Source organism: Mesoplodon bidens (assembly GCF_964165515.1).
Source record: "Mesoplodon bidens genome assembly, chromosome: 7".
NCBI lineage: Eukaryota > Metazoa > Chordata > Mammalia > Artiodactyla > Ziphiidae > Mesoplodon > Mesoplodon bidens.
The window spans coordinates 57,153,774-57,171,504 of NC_138164.1; the positions used below are offsets into that span (position 1 = coordinate 57,153,774).

The 17,731-nt window shown below is 37.2% G+C and overlaps 1 protein-coding gene across 1 annotated transcript; it reads left to right on the plus strand.

Moving 5' to 3' along the window:
• Window positions 1–338: 338 nt before the first annotated feature.
• Window positions 339–17,304, plus strand: ZNF214 (zinc finger protein 214). The gene is made up of 4 exons (XM_081240001.1): window positions 339–1,018; window positions 1,656–1,744; window positions 14,017–14,178; window positions 15,278–17,304. Exons 1-4 carry the CDS (start codon window positions 1,002–1,004, stop codon window positions 16,966–16,968), a joined length of 1,959 nt encoding a protein of 652 aa, XP_081096127.1. The 5' UTR covers window positions 339–1,001; the 3' UTR covers window positions 16,969–17,304.
• Window positions 17,305–17,731: the final 427 nt, after the last annotated feature.

Genomic DNA, 17,731 nt, shown 5'->3' on the forward strand with positions numbered 1-17,731 from the left:
CGACGCTACAGCCAGAGCTAGTGGGTTGCCCATTCCGCCGAGTGCGCGAGACAGCAGGCGTTACCACCCCTCGCCCCCTAGGGTGACTGTTTCCCCGAATCCCCAGCCCTGATCCCCCTTCCCAGGGACCCTAAAAACACCTAGAACCGTCCCATTAACGTTAGTATCTTGAGGGGCTCAGCCCCACCCTCGGTTCAGAGTGCCATAGTACACGGTCCTCCCACCCCAGAACGCTGACGGTTTAAGGCCAGGTCTCACCTCGTTCTTTCTGGCCAATCAGGAGCCACGTCCTCCGGCGTTTTCCTTTCCCGCCCCGCCTCCTCCCGTCTCCATGGGAACGCTCCGAATGTCTACTCCGAGGCCTGGGGCTTCGGTTTTGGTGAAGCGAGGCTGCGGCCATTGTTTATTTAGACGGAGTATTTGGGCCGGTCCCCGTCCCTCTCCAGAGGCTCCGTAAGTGACGCGGACTCTCGGGAGCACCGAGCCAGAAGCGGACAAGGGCGGGGAGAGCTGTGGCAGGAAGAGAGGCAGAAGAGGGAGGGCGGGGGGCCGAGAAGCCGCTCCGGCTTTGAAATCTCGGACACCAGTGTAGGTGGGTTCTTCACAGCCGCCCTCCCCACGTTTAAACTGAAGAAGGGGAAGGAGAGAGGAGGCAGTGGCAGCTTGGGTCCTGGGGCCGGGGTGTTCGGGGCCGGGAGGTGCTGGGGCGGAGGTCTGGATGGGGAACGGAGGCCTGGATGCGGAACGGAGGCCGCGCGTGTTTCCGCGACAGGAGCCGATGCCGCCGGGATCCAGCTCCGCGAGAACCGTTTATACGTCTGAATCCGGAGCTTCAGATGTACAAACTCTGGCGGCCCTTGGTGCGTAGGGGGAGCCCAAACCTGTCCTGCTCCTGGGACACCATAAAGCATTTTTCTCTCTAGGGAAAGAGGGCTCTTAACTGTTTATCATTTTCCCCAGGGACTGTGATCAGCAAGGGAGGATCAGGGTGGCAAAGACTCATGCCCCCATTTTACAGGTGAGGAAAGTGAGGCCCTCCGAGGTCTAGAAGTTTGGTCTTTTTCGAAGTTCTACAAGTGGTTGGTGATAGAGTTGAGACTATGATCATGTCCTGGGGGCCCTAGATCTGGGATCTTTTGCTAAGACTCTGTAGTCTGATCTAATAGTAAATCCAGTATTTATGTTGTAAGAAGTAGGAGAGGGTGATGGAATTTACCTTTCTACTTAACTGATTGAACAAAATTTTTAAAATATGCTTTTAGAAAGAACTATTTAAGTGTGCTGCTGTTTTTCCAATCTTTTAAAAAAATTGTTCTTGTTAATAATAAACTAGGAAATTTTTGAGGCTCAGAGAGGTTAAATTACATAGAAAGCATCTGCATTCCTGGAGGGACTAAACTGTGAGATCAAATTCTGTGTTTTCATGCCCAAACTAGAATCGTACTTTTCTAGATGGTCAGAAATAAGGTCCTGAGTGCCAGTTCGTACAGCTCTCCTTTCCAGTGCTTGAAAGGGAACAGAAATGTTCTTGGGCTCTTTCTGACCTCTGTCTGGGAGATCTGGGGGGTCACACTCAGTTAGTACGTGGGGATTGTAGTGAGTTTGGGAATTTCAAGTCATGCCCAATCGTTCATTCCTCCTTTCTTCTCCCTCAGCTCAGCCTTCTCAACACTCCACCCTTCCCCCAAAAAGGAGCACAAAGGAGGAAGGAATGGTCACTATTTCCCTCACAGTCTGATCCCAGGTGAGTAGGATTGTCTTTTCTCACTTATAAAATGCCCCAGACTTCTCCATGGATAGCGGGAGTAGTGGAGGTGGCCACGGGGATGGATGGACCAGACTGAATAGAACATATTCCTCTTTGCCGGGGAAGCTTTCAAGCCTCCTATGCAGCAAGCCCCTGCCTCCTGCCCAGTGTCTTTTCCCATAAATTACTCATTCAGTCAGCCAGTCATTCAAGCCTACTATATAATTCATACTGTTTTTGATGACCCGAGATGAATAAATACAAAAATGTCCTTAACCTTGGGGAAACAAACCACATGAGGTTAATAAGAATTTCTAAAGTTATCATACATTAAACAGTGCTGGAATGAGTGGCACTTTTAAGTAAAAGACAGGAACAGGAACTCAGAGTTGAAAAATTACTATGAATTGGAAGATATCATTCCAGACAGGAAGACCATCATTTAGTCTCAGGCAGAATATAAGGGGACAAATAAGGAAACCGGGCTAGTTGCAGTAGAGACGTAAGTATGAATGTGTAAGGTCAGGCCATACTCTGGAGGGCTATTAATGTTTAACTGGTTACTTATTCTTGTGTATCACTCAGAGTCCACGGCACATCAACCAGAGACAGCCATTATTGACATTTTGATGTATTTATCAATACTTAGAGTCTTTTATTTAATACTTAATATACATACATACTCACTAATCCGTACAAATACTAGTATGTATGCATACATACACATATGTACAAATATGCAAACATAAATTTAAGATACATATATAAAGAGATGAGTATTTATAAAAAAATTTGAATCATGACAGATAGGCTCCATGAGGGCAGGGAATGTTCCTAGTATATAGAACTATGCCTGGCATATAGTGAGCACTCAGTGAATATTTGTTGAATGTATGAATGGCTGTTATATGTTTAATTTTTTCATTTAACATATTTTTGCATCTATGTTCCTCAGTGATATTGGCCTGTAGTTTTCTTTGTTTGAGAAATCTTCTCTGGTTTTGGTATCAGAGTGATGGTGGCTTCATAGAATGAGTTTGGGAGTGTTCCTCCCTCTGCTATATTTTGGAAGAGTTTGAGAAGGATAGGTGTTAGCTCTTCTCTAAATGTTTGATGGAATTTGCCTGTGAAGCCATCTGGTCCTGGGCTTTTGTTTGTTGGAAGATTTTTAATCACAGTTTCAATTTCAGTGCTTGTGATTGGTCTGTTCATATTTTCTATTTCTTCCTGATTCAGTCTGGGCAGGTTGTGCATTTCTAAGAATTTGTCCATTTCTTCCAGGTTGTCCATTTTATTGGCATAGAGTTGCTTGTAGTAATCTCTCATGATCTTTTGTATTTCTGCAGTGTCAGTTGTTACTTCTCCTTTTTCATTTCTAATTCTATTGATTTGAGTCTTCTCCCTTTTCTTCTTGATAAGTCTGGCTAATGGTTTATCAATTTTATCTTCTCAAAGAACCAGCTTTTAGTTTTATTGATCTTTGCTATCGTTTCCTTCATTTCTTTTTCATTTATTTCTGATCTGATCTTTATGATTTCTTTCCTTCTGCTAACTTTGGGGATTTTTTGTTCTTCTTTCTCTTATTGCTTTAGGTGTAAGATTAGATTGTTTATTTGAGATGTTTCCTGTTTCTTAAGGTGGGATTGTATTGCTATAAACTTCCCTCTTAGAACTGCTTTTGCTGCATCCCATAGGTTTTGGGTCGTTGTGTTTTCATTGTCATTTGTTTCTAGGTAATTTTTGATTTCCCCTTTGATTTCTTCAGTCATCTCTTGGTTATTAAGTAGTGTGTTGTTTAGCCTTCATGTGTTTGTATTTCTTACAGGTTTTTTTCTGTAATTGATATCTAGCCTCATAGCATTGTGGTCGGAAAAGATACTTGATACGATTTCAATTTTCTTAAACTTACCAAGCCTTGATTCGTGACCCAAGATATGATCTACCCTGGAGAATGTTCCATGAGCACTTGAAAATAATGTGTATTCTGTTGTTTTTAGACGGAATGTCCTATAAATATCAATTAAGTCCATCTTGTTTAATGTATCATTTAAAGCTTGTGTTTCCCTATTTATTTTCATTTTGGATGATCTGTCCATTGGTGAAAGTGGGGTGTTAAAGTCCCCTACTATGATTGTGTTACTGTTGATTGTATTATGTCAATATGAATACTGACATAATACAAAAGGATAATCAGGGAGATAAAGTGGAGATTGACCACTTTCAACATATATTTATTGGTCATTTGCATTCCTTCTTTGATAACTTGACTCAAATTACCTTTTTCCTACTGAATTTTTTGTTTCCATTTGATAGAAGTTACTCAGTATGTAAAATATGGAAGCCATTTGTTATATGCTGTAAATATTTCTTTAGGTTATCATTTGCCTTTTACTTTTAAGGACTTCTTATTTATATAACTTAAATTTGTATAAAGTGAATCTTACTTCTTTTTATTTATATGTATAGTTTTATGCTTTGAAAGTTCTTCTTATCCCCAAATCTAATACATAATTAATTTTATTTTCCTCAATTATTTTTATAGTTTCTAATACTTTAAATTTTAAATCTTAAACCTATCAGGTATTTATTTTGATGTGAGAAAAAATACCAAAAATATATGAAAACACATGTGTATACTTTAAAATACAACAATAACATGGATACCCACTATGTAGACCAGCAAATATTTTTAAAAGCCCTCTGATAAGCCCACAACTTCATTCCTACTTCTCCTAGAGAGGCAAATGATATCTTAAATGTTGTGTTTGGCATTCCTTAGCTTTGTGTGTGTGTGTGTGTGTGTAGTTTTAACTACCTATATCTGCATCGCTAAACAAAATTGTTCATTTTTGACTATTTTTTAACATTAGATAAATGGAATCACTGTATATATTCTGTGAATGGCTACTTTAGCATAATGTTAGATTTTTACAATGCAGCCATGTTGATTCATGTAGCTGTAGTTTATTTTCACAGCTGTGTACTATTTCACAGTATGAAACACAGCTTATTTATCCAACCTAGTGTTGTTGGGCCTTTTCAATTATTTCCAGTTTTTTGCTGTGATAGCAGCTATACTCTAAATGTGCTTGTACATGTCTTATGGTATACATGTGTAAGTTTCTCTAGGGTACAAACCTAGTAGTGGAATTTCTGGGATGTTGAACTCCCTTATAATTGCTCATAATTTTCAGTTGATTTTCTTGAGTTTCCCAGAAAAACAATTATACCCTCTACAGATAATATTGTCTTCTTGCACTGGTAAGTGCTTCCATATTAATGGTTTTAAAATAGTGAATTTGTAGTATCCTTGTTTCCAATTTTAATGGGAATGCCTTTAATGTTTTACCTTTTGATTTGAACTATATATTTGCTTGTCTTTATTTTTGTTTTGCTAACTTGCTTTGTAGTTTTAAATGAAGGATCAATGTTGAATTTTAAGAGAGATCTTTTGGGCATTGATTAAAATAATTATATGGCTTTTCTTTTTTGACATAATTATGATGGCTTATAGTTAATATATTTTCTCTTATGAACCTTCCTTTGCCTTTTGGAATTAGCCACCATTTCATCATGCTATAATATACTTTGGTATTATAGCAGATTACGTTTTCCAAAGATAGTCATACCTATAATTCATCCTATCCTTCATGTTCTTCTTACAACGTGACTTTCACTCTTCCCACCAAAAGGTATCATCTGTGTCCCCTTTTCTCAAATCTGGCTGGGGGCATGTGTTTGCCTCAGCCAATGGAGTACAGCTGAAGTGATGCTATGTGACTTCCCAGACTAAGTCATTAATAGGATGCAGTTTTTGCTTGCCTCTCTCAAGAAACTTGCCACCATGTTGAGAGGTAGCCCAGGCCACACGAAAGGACCAAGTAGAAAGAAACTGAGACCTTCCACCTTCCATCAACAATCACAACCAACCTGCCAGCCGTGTGAGTGAGCCACCCTGGGAGTGAATCCTCCAGCCCAGTCAAGCCTTTTAGATGACTGCAGCACTAGCTGACAGCTCAACATAACTCTCATGAGAGGTCCAAACCAGAACTGCCCAGCCAAGCTACCCCTGAACTTCTGACCCAGAGAAACCATGAAAGATAATAATTATTGTTTTAAGCCGCTCAGTTTTGAAGTAACTAGTTGTATGGCAGTAGATTATAAATACAGGTGTTGCTGCATTTTATTGGCCTTATATTTTACTTTATTTCTGAAGTTTATGTCAATATTCATTAGTAATATAGATCTGTAGTTTTCTGATTTTGCTGTCTCAGTGTTTTCCTGAGTTTCTTAAATTTTTTGATAATTCTTTTATATGCCTTGGAATAATTCAATAGAATCACATAATCTGGTCTTTGCAAATCTGAAAGAATTCATTTAAGGAAACTTTTGGGTTGTTATTGTGAAGGTCACATTTCTTTGATAACTTGACCAGTTTCTTTCAAAATTATCTGATCTGTTCAGGATTTTTCCCTTTTCTTGGGGCTATATCAAATGGTTTTCTAGGAAAAAATACATTTCCCATTCAGATTTTCAGATTTATGTTCTAAAGAATGGTGGAAAGTGCCCACCTAACATTCAACTAAATTTTTATCTGTTGCTTTTACACTAATCTCATTTCTAACTTTTTTCTGTTTGTGCCCACCCCTTTTTCTTTTCTTTTATAGCTAGTCAGGGATTGATCTATTTTATTGTTAATATTTTCCCCCCAAAGAACTGGCCCTTGGATTCATTTAACAATGGTAAATGTTTTTCAATCCTAACATTTTCTTTTACTAACTCTATAACTTTCCCTTTAACGTTTAAGTGTTTAATCCATCTAGTGTCCCATTGTATATGATATCAAGTTGGAATCCAGCTTTATTTTTTCTCATATAGTTAATCAGTTTCACACCACCATCTAGTATAAATAATCCATTCTTTCTTCTTCTTTTTTTTTTTTTCGGTACGCAGGCCTCTCACTGCTGTGGCCTCTCCCGTTGTGGAGCACAGGCTCCGGACACGCAGGCTCAGCGGCCATGGCTCACAGGCCCAGCCGCTCCGCGGCATGTGGATCTTCCTAGACCGGGGCACGAACCCGTGTCCCCTGCATCGGCAGGCGGACTCTCAACCACTGTGCCACCAGGGAAGCCCTCTTCTTTGATTTTTAATGCCATCTTTATTGTTAATAAGTTTTCATATATAAACATGTACATTGCTTAGGCTTTGAGTCCTCAATTCTGTTCTACTGGTCTGTTTGTTCTGATTTTACTATTGTAGTTTGGTGGTATGTCAGTATCTAGTAGAACAAGTCTTCCTGCTTGGTTTACTTAAGTCTTTATGGACTTCTTTTCCCTCCCTATAAACTTTAGGGGAAAAAAGTATATCGTGTTCCTCAAAAAATCCAGCTAGAAATTTGACTGGAGGTATATTGAATTTGAGTCATCTCATCCAAGAACATGGAGGCATGCTTCTCCCTTTATTCAGATAATCTTTTTTTCTACTTTATTGGAATTTGAAAGTTGTCTTCAAAGATACAACTATCTTTTTATAAGATAGTTGTTTTTTTGGGTTTTTTTGCTGTTGTGAATGATATCTTGTTTTCTGGTAGTTGATTGCTGATACCGTGATGCTTTTGCTTTATTGTGTCTGGTAATTTTGCTGAGCTTTTTCATCAGTTTATGGTTTATCCACATACTCTTATTTTTCTAGGTAGATTGCCATAACATATGCAAATAATGACATTTTATGTTTTTTCTTCTAATCCTTAGCTTCTTATTTCTTTTTCTTTTCTTATAGTATTTGTCAGAACCCTTAGCACTATTTTGAAAGCAGTGGTATGGTGGGCACTCTTAGCTTGTTACCATCGTAAAGGGAATACATATAAAATTTCTCCATTAAGCTTAATGTTTGATGTAGATTCTTAGTATCAATATATAACCTTTACCAATTTAGGTAGTTTCTTTTTATTTCTAGTTGGCTAAAAGTTTCTTTAAGACCTTTATAGGCAGTGAACATTATGATCTTTATCACACAATTTTTCTGCATCAGTTGAGATAATTGTGGTTTTCTTCTGTAGTCTATTAGTATAGTGAATTATGTTGATTAATTTTCTCATGTTGAACTGTCCTCCATTCCTATTATAAATTATGCTTTATCATTTTTTCATACATATCTGAATTCAGTTAGCTAATATCTATTTAGGATTTTTTACATATCTATCAAACTTAAAAATGGGCCTATAGTTTTCTTTTGTATTGTTCTTATCAGGTCTTGTAGTCAATATTACACTGGGCCATATAATGAGCTAGTAATTTTCACTTTCTATTTTCTAAAATAATTTGATTGTAATAGTAATTAACTGTTAATTGAACATTTGCTAGAACTCAACTGTAAAACTCTTTGGGCCTTTGATTTTTGGGGTGGGAGAAAGAATCTTGGCTGCCATTTCAGTTCCCTTTAATACTTACTGGTCTGTAATTTTATATTACTCTTAAAATCTATTTTGGCATTTTATATTGGCATTGTATACTTTACTAGGAATTTGTACTTTTATATAGATGTTCAAGTATATTTGCATATAGTTCATAATGCTCTTGTATTATTTTAAGTCTTATGTCTGTGGTTATTTCCTCATTTTGTCCAGTATTTTGTTTATAATCATCTTTTCAAAAAAAATTAGACTTGCAGAGATCTGACTTATTAAATTTTTTTTGACATTAAATTTTTGAGAGCATCTTTTGGCCTTATGCATTTCCACATCATCTATTTGTTTATTGCCCCTTTGACTTTCAGCTTTATCCTTCTTTTTTGAAGTTTGCTCTTTTTTTTTTAGAGGAGGAGGGTTTTTGTTTTCTGAGTTTCTGAGTTGAATGCTTAGGTTGATTATATGTAGCCATTCTTATTTCCTTTTAGTACTTATTTATCTGGGTCTTGAAATTTTTGATGTGTAATTATTATTATTCAATTCAATTTTTCTTAATTATCATTATATTTTCCTTTTAAATTTAAGGGCTATTTAATATGTTACTTGGGTTCCAGAAGTGTGGATTTTTAAATTCCATTGTTAATAGTTCCTAATTTTATTACCTTGTATCTAGAGAATGTGTTCTGCATTATGTTAATAATTTGGAATTTATTGAGATTTCTTTTATAGACCAATACATGGTCAATCTTTTAACAGTATTGTGGGTTCATGAAAATAATGTGTATTTAGTGTTTCGGGAGTATAGAATTCAACACAGAAAAAATAACTCGAGTATTGTAGTGTTTAGTCTTTATATTGTTGAGTTCCTTGGTTTTGCTTGATCTATCATTTTCTGAGAGGAGTGTATTAATATGTGTAATTACAATCAATGGTGTATATATTATATCTCCTTGAACTTACGATAGTTGTTACTTAATACATTTTGACATTTTATTTGTGGGTGCAGTTTAATTATAATGGATTTTTTTGGCCTTCCTATTTATTTACTAATACAGAAAAAAAAACTGTGTTTTCGTCCCTTATATTTTTGCCATAAATTTTTTATTGGGATATAACTGACATATTAGTTTCAGGTATACAACATGATTCTATATTTGTATATATTGTAAAATGATCACCACAATATGTCTAGTTAACATCCATCACCACACATAGTTACAAATTTTTTGCCATAAATTTTATCCCAGCTGAAGTTAAGTTTGTTATTACATCCTTCTTTTGGTTCATATTTGTGTGGAATATGTTTTTCCATCCTTTTATTCCCATGTTTTTTTTCTTTTTAGTGTGTCTCTTCTAAACCACATTGAATCTTATTTTTTTAACCTACAAATCTGTGTCTTTTAATCTGTGAGATTAAGCTATTCATTTATTATAATTACTGTTATTTTTGCTATCATATGGTCCCCATCTCCCCTCACCCCCCCACCTTCTGATATACAGTCTTGGAGCAATTCTGACAAAATCTTAATTCTGGTGGGTGGTACACCAAGAGCGATAATTTCATTTCTCATAAAATTACTCTGTTAATCTAGGGTAATACTTTTTCCTTTGATTTTACCTTATGTAATATTAATATTACAAAACCTACTTTATTTTTGTCTATATTTTTCTGTTATAGATTAGCCTGTCCTTTCATTTTTAATCTTCTAGAATTCAGTAGTTTGGAGTGTCTTCTAAGCAATATGCCTATATCTATCTATCTATCTATCTATTTTTTGCAGTACGCAGGCCTCTCACTGTTGTGGCCTCTCCCGTTACGGAGCACAGGCTCCGGACGCGCAGGCTCAGCAGCCATGGCTCACGGGCCCAGCCGCTCCGCGGCACGTGGGATCTTCCCAGACAGGGGCACAAACCCGCGTCCCCTGCGTCGGCAGGCGGACTCTCAACCACTGCGCCACCAGGGAAGCCCTATGCCTCTATATTTTAAAACTGTTTTAGTATCCTTTTGTCTATTAATAATTTTACTTGCCATCTTAATTTATGCTTTCTATAATTTTTTTCCTCTATAGACTTGTACCTACTAATTTTGAATGTAGGTATTCCGCTTTTAACTTTCTACTTGGGGAAAATATTTTTAACAAATTTTAAAAAATATTTTCAAAGTTTTACAGTGTTTTTTAGTAAACTGAAATGCACATGCCTGGTGGTTCTAATTCTGGAAATGTATCTTCTAGAAATATTATGAGTGTTCAATGGTGTATTTAAGAGAGTTGTTCACTGCTGTATTATGATAGCCAGAAAACTGGAAATAATCTTCATCAGTATGGGAACAGTTAAATTTTGGAACATCATAACACGAAATGCTATGCAACTTTTACAACAATACATTAACCATCTATTTCTGCATAATAAATTATATGTAGCAGCTTAAAACAACAAACATTTATTATCTCAGTTTCTAAGGGTCAGGAATCTGGGAACAGTATAGCAGTGTGGTTCTGGCTCAGGGTTTCACACAAGGTTGCAGTCAAGCTGTCAGCAGGACTACAGTTCATTGGAAGCCTTCACTGGGGCTGGAGGATCCACTTTCTAAGATGGTTCACTCACATGGCTGTTGGCAGATGCCTCATTTCTCACTGAGGACAGAAGGCCTCAGTTCCTCACCACATGGGCCTCTCTGTAGGGCTGCCTAACTATTCATACAGTGTGTTAGGTAGCTTCTCCTAGAGTGACTGATCCAAGAAAAAAAGCATGGAGGAAGCTGCAGTGCCTTTTATGAGCTAGTCTTGAAAGCTGCACACCATTGCTTCCCCTTCTGCTTTTTCTTCCTGTTCATCAGATGTAAGTCCCTAACCCAGGCCACATTCAAGGGGTGGGGAATTAGGCTCCACCTTTTGAAGGGAAAGGTATCAAATAATTTCTGGACATATTTTAAAATCACCACGAATAACATAGGCCTATATGTACTGAAACGGGAAGTTGTATACTATATATTATGTAAAAAAAGCAGACTGCAGAATTATCATGTCTGTGTTATGAAAAAAACATTAGTGGGGTATGTATGTATGAAAAAAGGTCCGAAAGGACACAGTGAAAACTATAGTGGTTATTTCTTAAATTATTTGGGGAGGGTAGACTTAATTTTTACTTACATTACTTCAGCATTGTTATTTTTATGGACTTACTTTCAATTAAAAAAAAAACAAGGCTCTTAATCTCTAGTATATTTTTAAAAATAAATTCCTAAATCTTTGTTAAAATGACAATCAAAAGCAATAACAACAGACTGGGTTTTATTTTACTGTACTTTTTAAAAAATGAAGAACCAACGAGTTCATTTATTTTTCACACTGACACCAGGTTTTCAGCTTCTGAGGAGCCCAATTTTCTTATTTGATTTATCCATTCATATGTGTTAAAGTAGACTTACTATCTTTATAGTTTTTAACATTTATAAACATTTAAAAATAAACAGCACTGAATTTTCTCATTCTTGAATTCGTATTTCTAATTAATGTTTCATTTTTTAGGCATGGATTTATTTATTTCAGAGACAGTAGCTGTTTCCTTGAATATTTCAGTACATCTTCCTTTTGCCCTTATGTATTAACACGATATGGCTGTATGTGGAAATCTTGATTTACAAACCTTCACAAGTTGTTTTTAACTTTTCTTTCACTTAGTTCGTAGGCCTGGGTTTAAAAACCACTACTTTGTAACTACATGACCTTGTAAAAGTTACTTAATCTTGCTAAATGTTAGTTTCCTCATTCCTTTAGTGTTGATAATAATACCTTACTGGATTGTTGTGATGGTAAATGAGATAACAAAGCCTTCGTCACATAACTGCTAGATAATATTTAGCTGCTGCTATGATTATATTTGTATGATGATGATGATAGTCGTTTCCTTCCATTTTATTGTAATCTCCTTAAAAGTACTCTCTCTCCCCTTTTTAAAAATATATTTATTTATTTATCTTTGGCTGCATTGGGTCTTCGTCGCTGCGCGCGGGCTTGCTCTAGTTGTGGTGAGCGGGGGCTACTCTTTGTTGCGGTGCACAGGCTTCTCATTGCAGTGGCTTCTCTTGTTGCGAAGCATGTGCTCTAGGCACGTGGGCTTCAGTAGTTGTGGCTTGTGGGCTTAGCTGCTCCGTGGCATGTGGGATCCTCCCGGACCAAGGCTCGAACCCGTGTCCCCTGCATTGGCAGGAGGACTCCCAGCCACTGCACCACCAGGGAAGTCCAAAAGTACTATTTCTTTTATTCTTAGTATTTACTGAACATTTTAAATTGAACTTTACAGTTGAGAATGTGTCATCAAAGAAATAAAATGAATTTGTCACATAACCAACTTATGATCTATTCTTTCTACTAAAATATTTTTAGACAGAATACATGCATTTATCTCTTCTACTTTCTAAAACTGCATATATATAATAAAAAACCAAGAAATTTATGAACTTACAATGATGAAGCCGAAGAGCCGTCAGCAAATGAGAAATTTCAACAAAATCCTGGATGGCAACAGCAGGAATAGTGGTAAGAGCCACACAGGGCTGAAGATGTTACATCCTAGAATACTCAGCAGGGTAATACAGACAAGAAAGGAACTGATGAGCCCTGTGAACTTTGGAGAGGCTCAAATCCATACACCATTTGGGGCAGAGGGCCAGCCACAAAAGAAGACCCTAAAATATTTCCAGAGAGGAAAGAAAAAGTTGCCCACAAAGGAATTACAGTTTGTTTGTTCTTTAAATCAGTCTTAGCAACACTAAAAGCTTATAAACAGTGAAGCAGTTTTGAGAAAAATTCTTTTCACTCTCGAATTCTACACCCAGCCACTTATGAGGGATAGTAATAAAGACTTAAGGCATACAGTGATTCATATGATTCTTGGGAATCTTTCCTAGTAACCATGTTTGGATATTCTCCTTTGAAGAAAACCTCGCCTGTTTCTCACCTTTGCTTTTTTCGATGGCCATAGGCTTAACATTCACAGGCTTGATTGAACTCATGTTGTTATGTGCCTCCCAATTAATGGAGTAAATCACAAAAGAAGAAGAGTCATATGGTCTTGAAATGGAGCACTAAAGAGTAGCCGGCCCTGACTGGAGCAGGATGATGGACTTTTCCAAAATAAAAGGGGTGGGCGAGGGGATGAGACACTTGATAAAATAGATTATATAAAGCCTTTTGAAAAATCAAAAAATTGAGGACAGTAAATTTATTAAGTAAAAATTAAACAGGTAATTCCCCCCACAAAAAACGGTATATAATCATATTCAAAATTATATAAGCACTGCTTATTGATTTAACCAGAAAATTAGTGATAATGCTATAGGAGGATGAGGAGTGGAGGGACGGGTGGTAATCTAATTCCTCATCTCACAGTGGGAAGTAAACAGTCTAAAATGATCAATCATGAAGCAATAATATAAGCAACATGAAGCAGTATTGTTACAGTTGGCAGATAGTTCTGGTCCAGAGTATGTAGACCTGGGTCCTAGCTGCAGTACCTCCAGGTCCATGATCTTGGGAATTAATCTTTTTCAACCATTATTACTAATGTGTAAAATGAGGATAATAATAGTATCTACGACATAGGATTGCTGTGAGGATTACTTGAAATATATGTGAAGAGTACTTGGCCCAGTGGTTAGCAGACAAATGCTATATAAATGTTTCTTATGATGGTGATGGTGTTCAGTGATTGGATACATTATTTAACTACTTGACCTCTTATTATGTCTCCTCTTACCTTTCTTGTTTTTCTTTATTATTGGAGTTATTTCTTTTTCTTTTTGGTTTACCACTTATGTTACCTGCTGAATGTCTTTTTCTTTGTCCATCTTCTCACTTAGATTTCTTCTTCCTGGAAAGCCTGATCTTCGACCAGATGGCAGTAACATTTGAAGATGTGACTGTTAATTTTACTTGGGAGGAGTGGAAATTCTTGGATTCTTCTCAAAAAAAGCTCTACAGAGAGGTCATGTGGGAGAACTACACAAATGTCACGTCAGTAGGTAAATTATCCCAACTCTTAGGGAATAAGGTTAGTTTATTCTGGGACCAGTTTTGTTGAGTATTTTGGTTCTTTATTAGGGTGCTCTATTGAGGTAGAAGAAACATTCTCAAAAATGGGTCTTAAATCACATGACAAATAGAAGATAAAGAAAGCAAGATATCTTCCAAAACATTTTGGCTATGTAATTAATAGGTATTTGTGATTCTTATTTATTTTCTGGATTACACTTAAAGCACAGATTTCCGCCCATAATTTTGTGCAGTCCTCAATTTGTTCTCTCTTCATGTTCTATTTGTAAGTTAGCTTTTGCTGTATAACAAACTACCCCAAACTTAGTGACTTAAAACAAACTGTGTTATTTTTCATGATTCTAGTTGGTTAGATGGATCTTCTATCATGGACTGACTTGATTGGGGCTGAAGGGTCTAAGATGAAGCTGGACAGCCTGAATGGCAGTTGGTCAGTATCAGTGTTATAACAGGCCTGTATTGACCATATGTCTCTCTTCAAGGAGGCCAGCCCAGGCTCATTTACATGGTGGTGATCACAGGACTTTCAAAACCAGCAAGAGAGGCCAAGCCCCAATGCACGAGCACTTTTCGAATCTCTGCTTGTCTCACTTTTGTCCTAGTGGCCAAAGCGAATTATATAGCCAAGCCTAGAGTCAGTGTGTAAGGGGAACACCCAAAGATGTAGATAAAGTAGTTTTTTCCCACAATCTACTACACTATTTTAGAACAGAAAAATAGAAACAATATTTTATTTCTTATAATAATGTCCCAAATAGAGTAATCTAATTAAATCTCAGTCTTTAAGACTATTTCCATGAAACCAGTCAGACTTTCTCTTTTATTTCTAACAGTACCTGGTAAGTAGTAGATGCTCAAGATATGTTTGCTGAATGAATGAATACATCTATGAATGAAAAAACAAACGAATTCCACACCCAAGTATGGAGCAGCCTAAGTCATAACACTTCTTTCCCACTTGCACCCGCACATATATTCCTGTAATTCTGGAGCTTGTTGACTGAGATACTTGGAAATTTTTAAGCACAGCTTTCATCTTACCACTGGATTATCTGCTTATTTTTCTAGGAAACTGGAAAGAGAGCTACAGACTCCAAGAAGAAAGATTCAGGTATTTTGAACATGAACATCTTTCCTGCTGGCAAGGCTGGAGGAATGCCAGCACTCAAATATATGATAGTCAAAACTATGTGGAAATGGTTCAAGGTATAGATTCCAAAGACCTAAAGCAGCAACACCTTCCTCACTATCAAGAATGGTTAATACTCTTCACACAAGTACCAGGGTTTGGGAACTATGAACTGACTTTTGAAGGCAAAATTCCCAGGAACTTAAAATATATGAAGTTTATACCTTGTCAATCCTTAGAAACAAAACACACTGAAGACAATGGTAGAGAAATCTATGTGAGTGATTCACGTGGCTTTCAAGGACGTGGATACTATGTTGGCATATCCAGGAAAAATCTCTCTGTGGAAAGAGAACAGAAGCTCATAGGTCAGCATTCTTATATCCCAGGAGAGGAAGCCCTTCCAGAGTACATTGGGGAGATATGCCAAAATGACCTGCTGAAAGGCTCTGTGGAAGGGAAATACTGTGGATGTAATAAATGTAAAGAAAGTTATTATTGGAACTCACAATGTGTTTACAAGAGAAATCAACTTGGAGAAAAGTTCTATCCATGCTCCATCAGCACAGCATACTTCACTCAGAGATCAGACCTATATAGACATCCAAGAATCCACATAGGTAAGAAGCTGTACAGATGTAATGAAGTTGCCAGTAACTTTAGTCAGAGCTTCGGTGTTCACTCTCATCAGAGAGTCCGTCCAGGGGAGGTACCTTATATATGTAATGTGTGTAGTAAGAGCTTCAGTCAGATCTCCAGTCTTCACTGTCATCAAAGAGTCCACACAGAAGAGAAACTCTATAGACTGCAGTGTAATAAGGACCTCAGTAGAAATTCATTACTTCACATTCACCAGAGACTTCACATAGGAGAGAAGCCTTTTAAGTGTGATCAGTGTGGTAAGAGTTTTAGTCGGAGTTCAGTACTTCATGTTCATCAGAGAGTCCACACAGGAGAAAAACCATATAAGTGCGATGAGTGTGGTAAGGGCTTCAGTCAGAGTTCAAATCTTCGAATTCATCAGTTAGTCCACACGGGAGAAAAGTCCTATAAATGTGATGACTGTGGTAAGGGCTTTACCCAGCGCTCAAATCTTCAAATCCATCAGAGGGTGCATACAGGAGAGAAGCCTTACAAATGTGACGACTGTGGGAAGGACTTTAGTCACAGCTCAGATCTTCGCATTCATCAGAGGGTCCATACAGGGGAGAAGCCCTATACTTGTCATGAATGTGGGAAGGGCTTCAGCAAGAGTTCCAAACTTCACACTCACCAAAGAGTACATACTGGAGAGAAACCCTATAAATGTGAACAGTGTGGGAAGGGCTTCAGTCAGCGTTCACATCTTCTCATTCATCAGAGAGTCCATACAGGAGAAAAACCCTATAAGTGTGATGATTGTGGAAAGGGCTTTAGTCACAGCTCAAATCTTCACATTCATCAGAGGGTCCACACAGGAGAGAAGCCTTATCAATGTGCTAAGTGTGGTAAGGGTTTCAGCCATAGCTCAGCTCTTCGAATTCATCAAAGAGTCCACATGGGAGAAAAAATTCATAAATGCCATGAGTATTATAAGGGGTTCGATCAGAATTCACATCTTCACAGTAATCGCAGAAGAAAAACCTTATAATTCTGTTCATTTAGTTATAACAGCTTTAATCAAAGCTTCACCTTAAGCCCAGTAAATGCTGCTGGGAAGAAAATCCTATAAATAACCCAAATAATCCCAAGCAACATTTATAGTTTCCCCTAATTCCTACTAAGAATCATTTGCTTCAAGAGGAGATCCTTAGAAGGATATTTTAAATTAAAGTGTATTTTCTTTTTCTACAATGAATATTATGCATAGTCATTATAAAATATACAGAAGAGTCAAGAAGAAAACTTTTCATCCTGTTTCATTCTAAGCCTTTTTTCCTGTGCATTTTCATGTGCAGGAAGTCATACTGTATGTTCAATTTTATATTTTCACTGACTTCAAAATATTTTCTTATATTTTGGTTTGAATTGAAATTGGCTAGCTATAAATGAAATAGCATCTTGACTCACCTGTAAAGTCCCTAAGAAGCTACAGAAAAAAAATGAAAACACACAAAACTTGAAACTCAAACTGGTAGACAACAAGTTCTCAAGTGCTGAAGAACTAACTAAAGGGCCAGTAAATTCAGAAAACAGTGTATGACCCTTATCCAAGATAGGGTATCTTAGAGATGTTATTTCTGTCACCCAGAAAACTCAAGAACCAGCCTTTTATTGCGGGGTGCTGCACTATGAGGTTACCATAATACACTCTCACCCATTCCCCTTCCCAGTTTTCCACATTTATTCATAGGTTCAGACACTAGGAGGTGTGGAAAAATTCTGTTTTTCTAAAAAACCAAAGAGGGAAAATG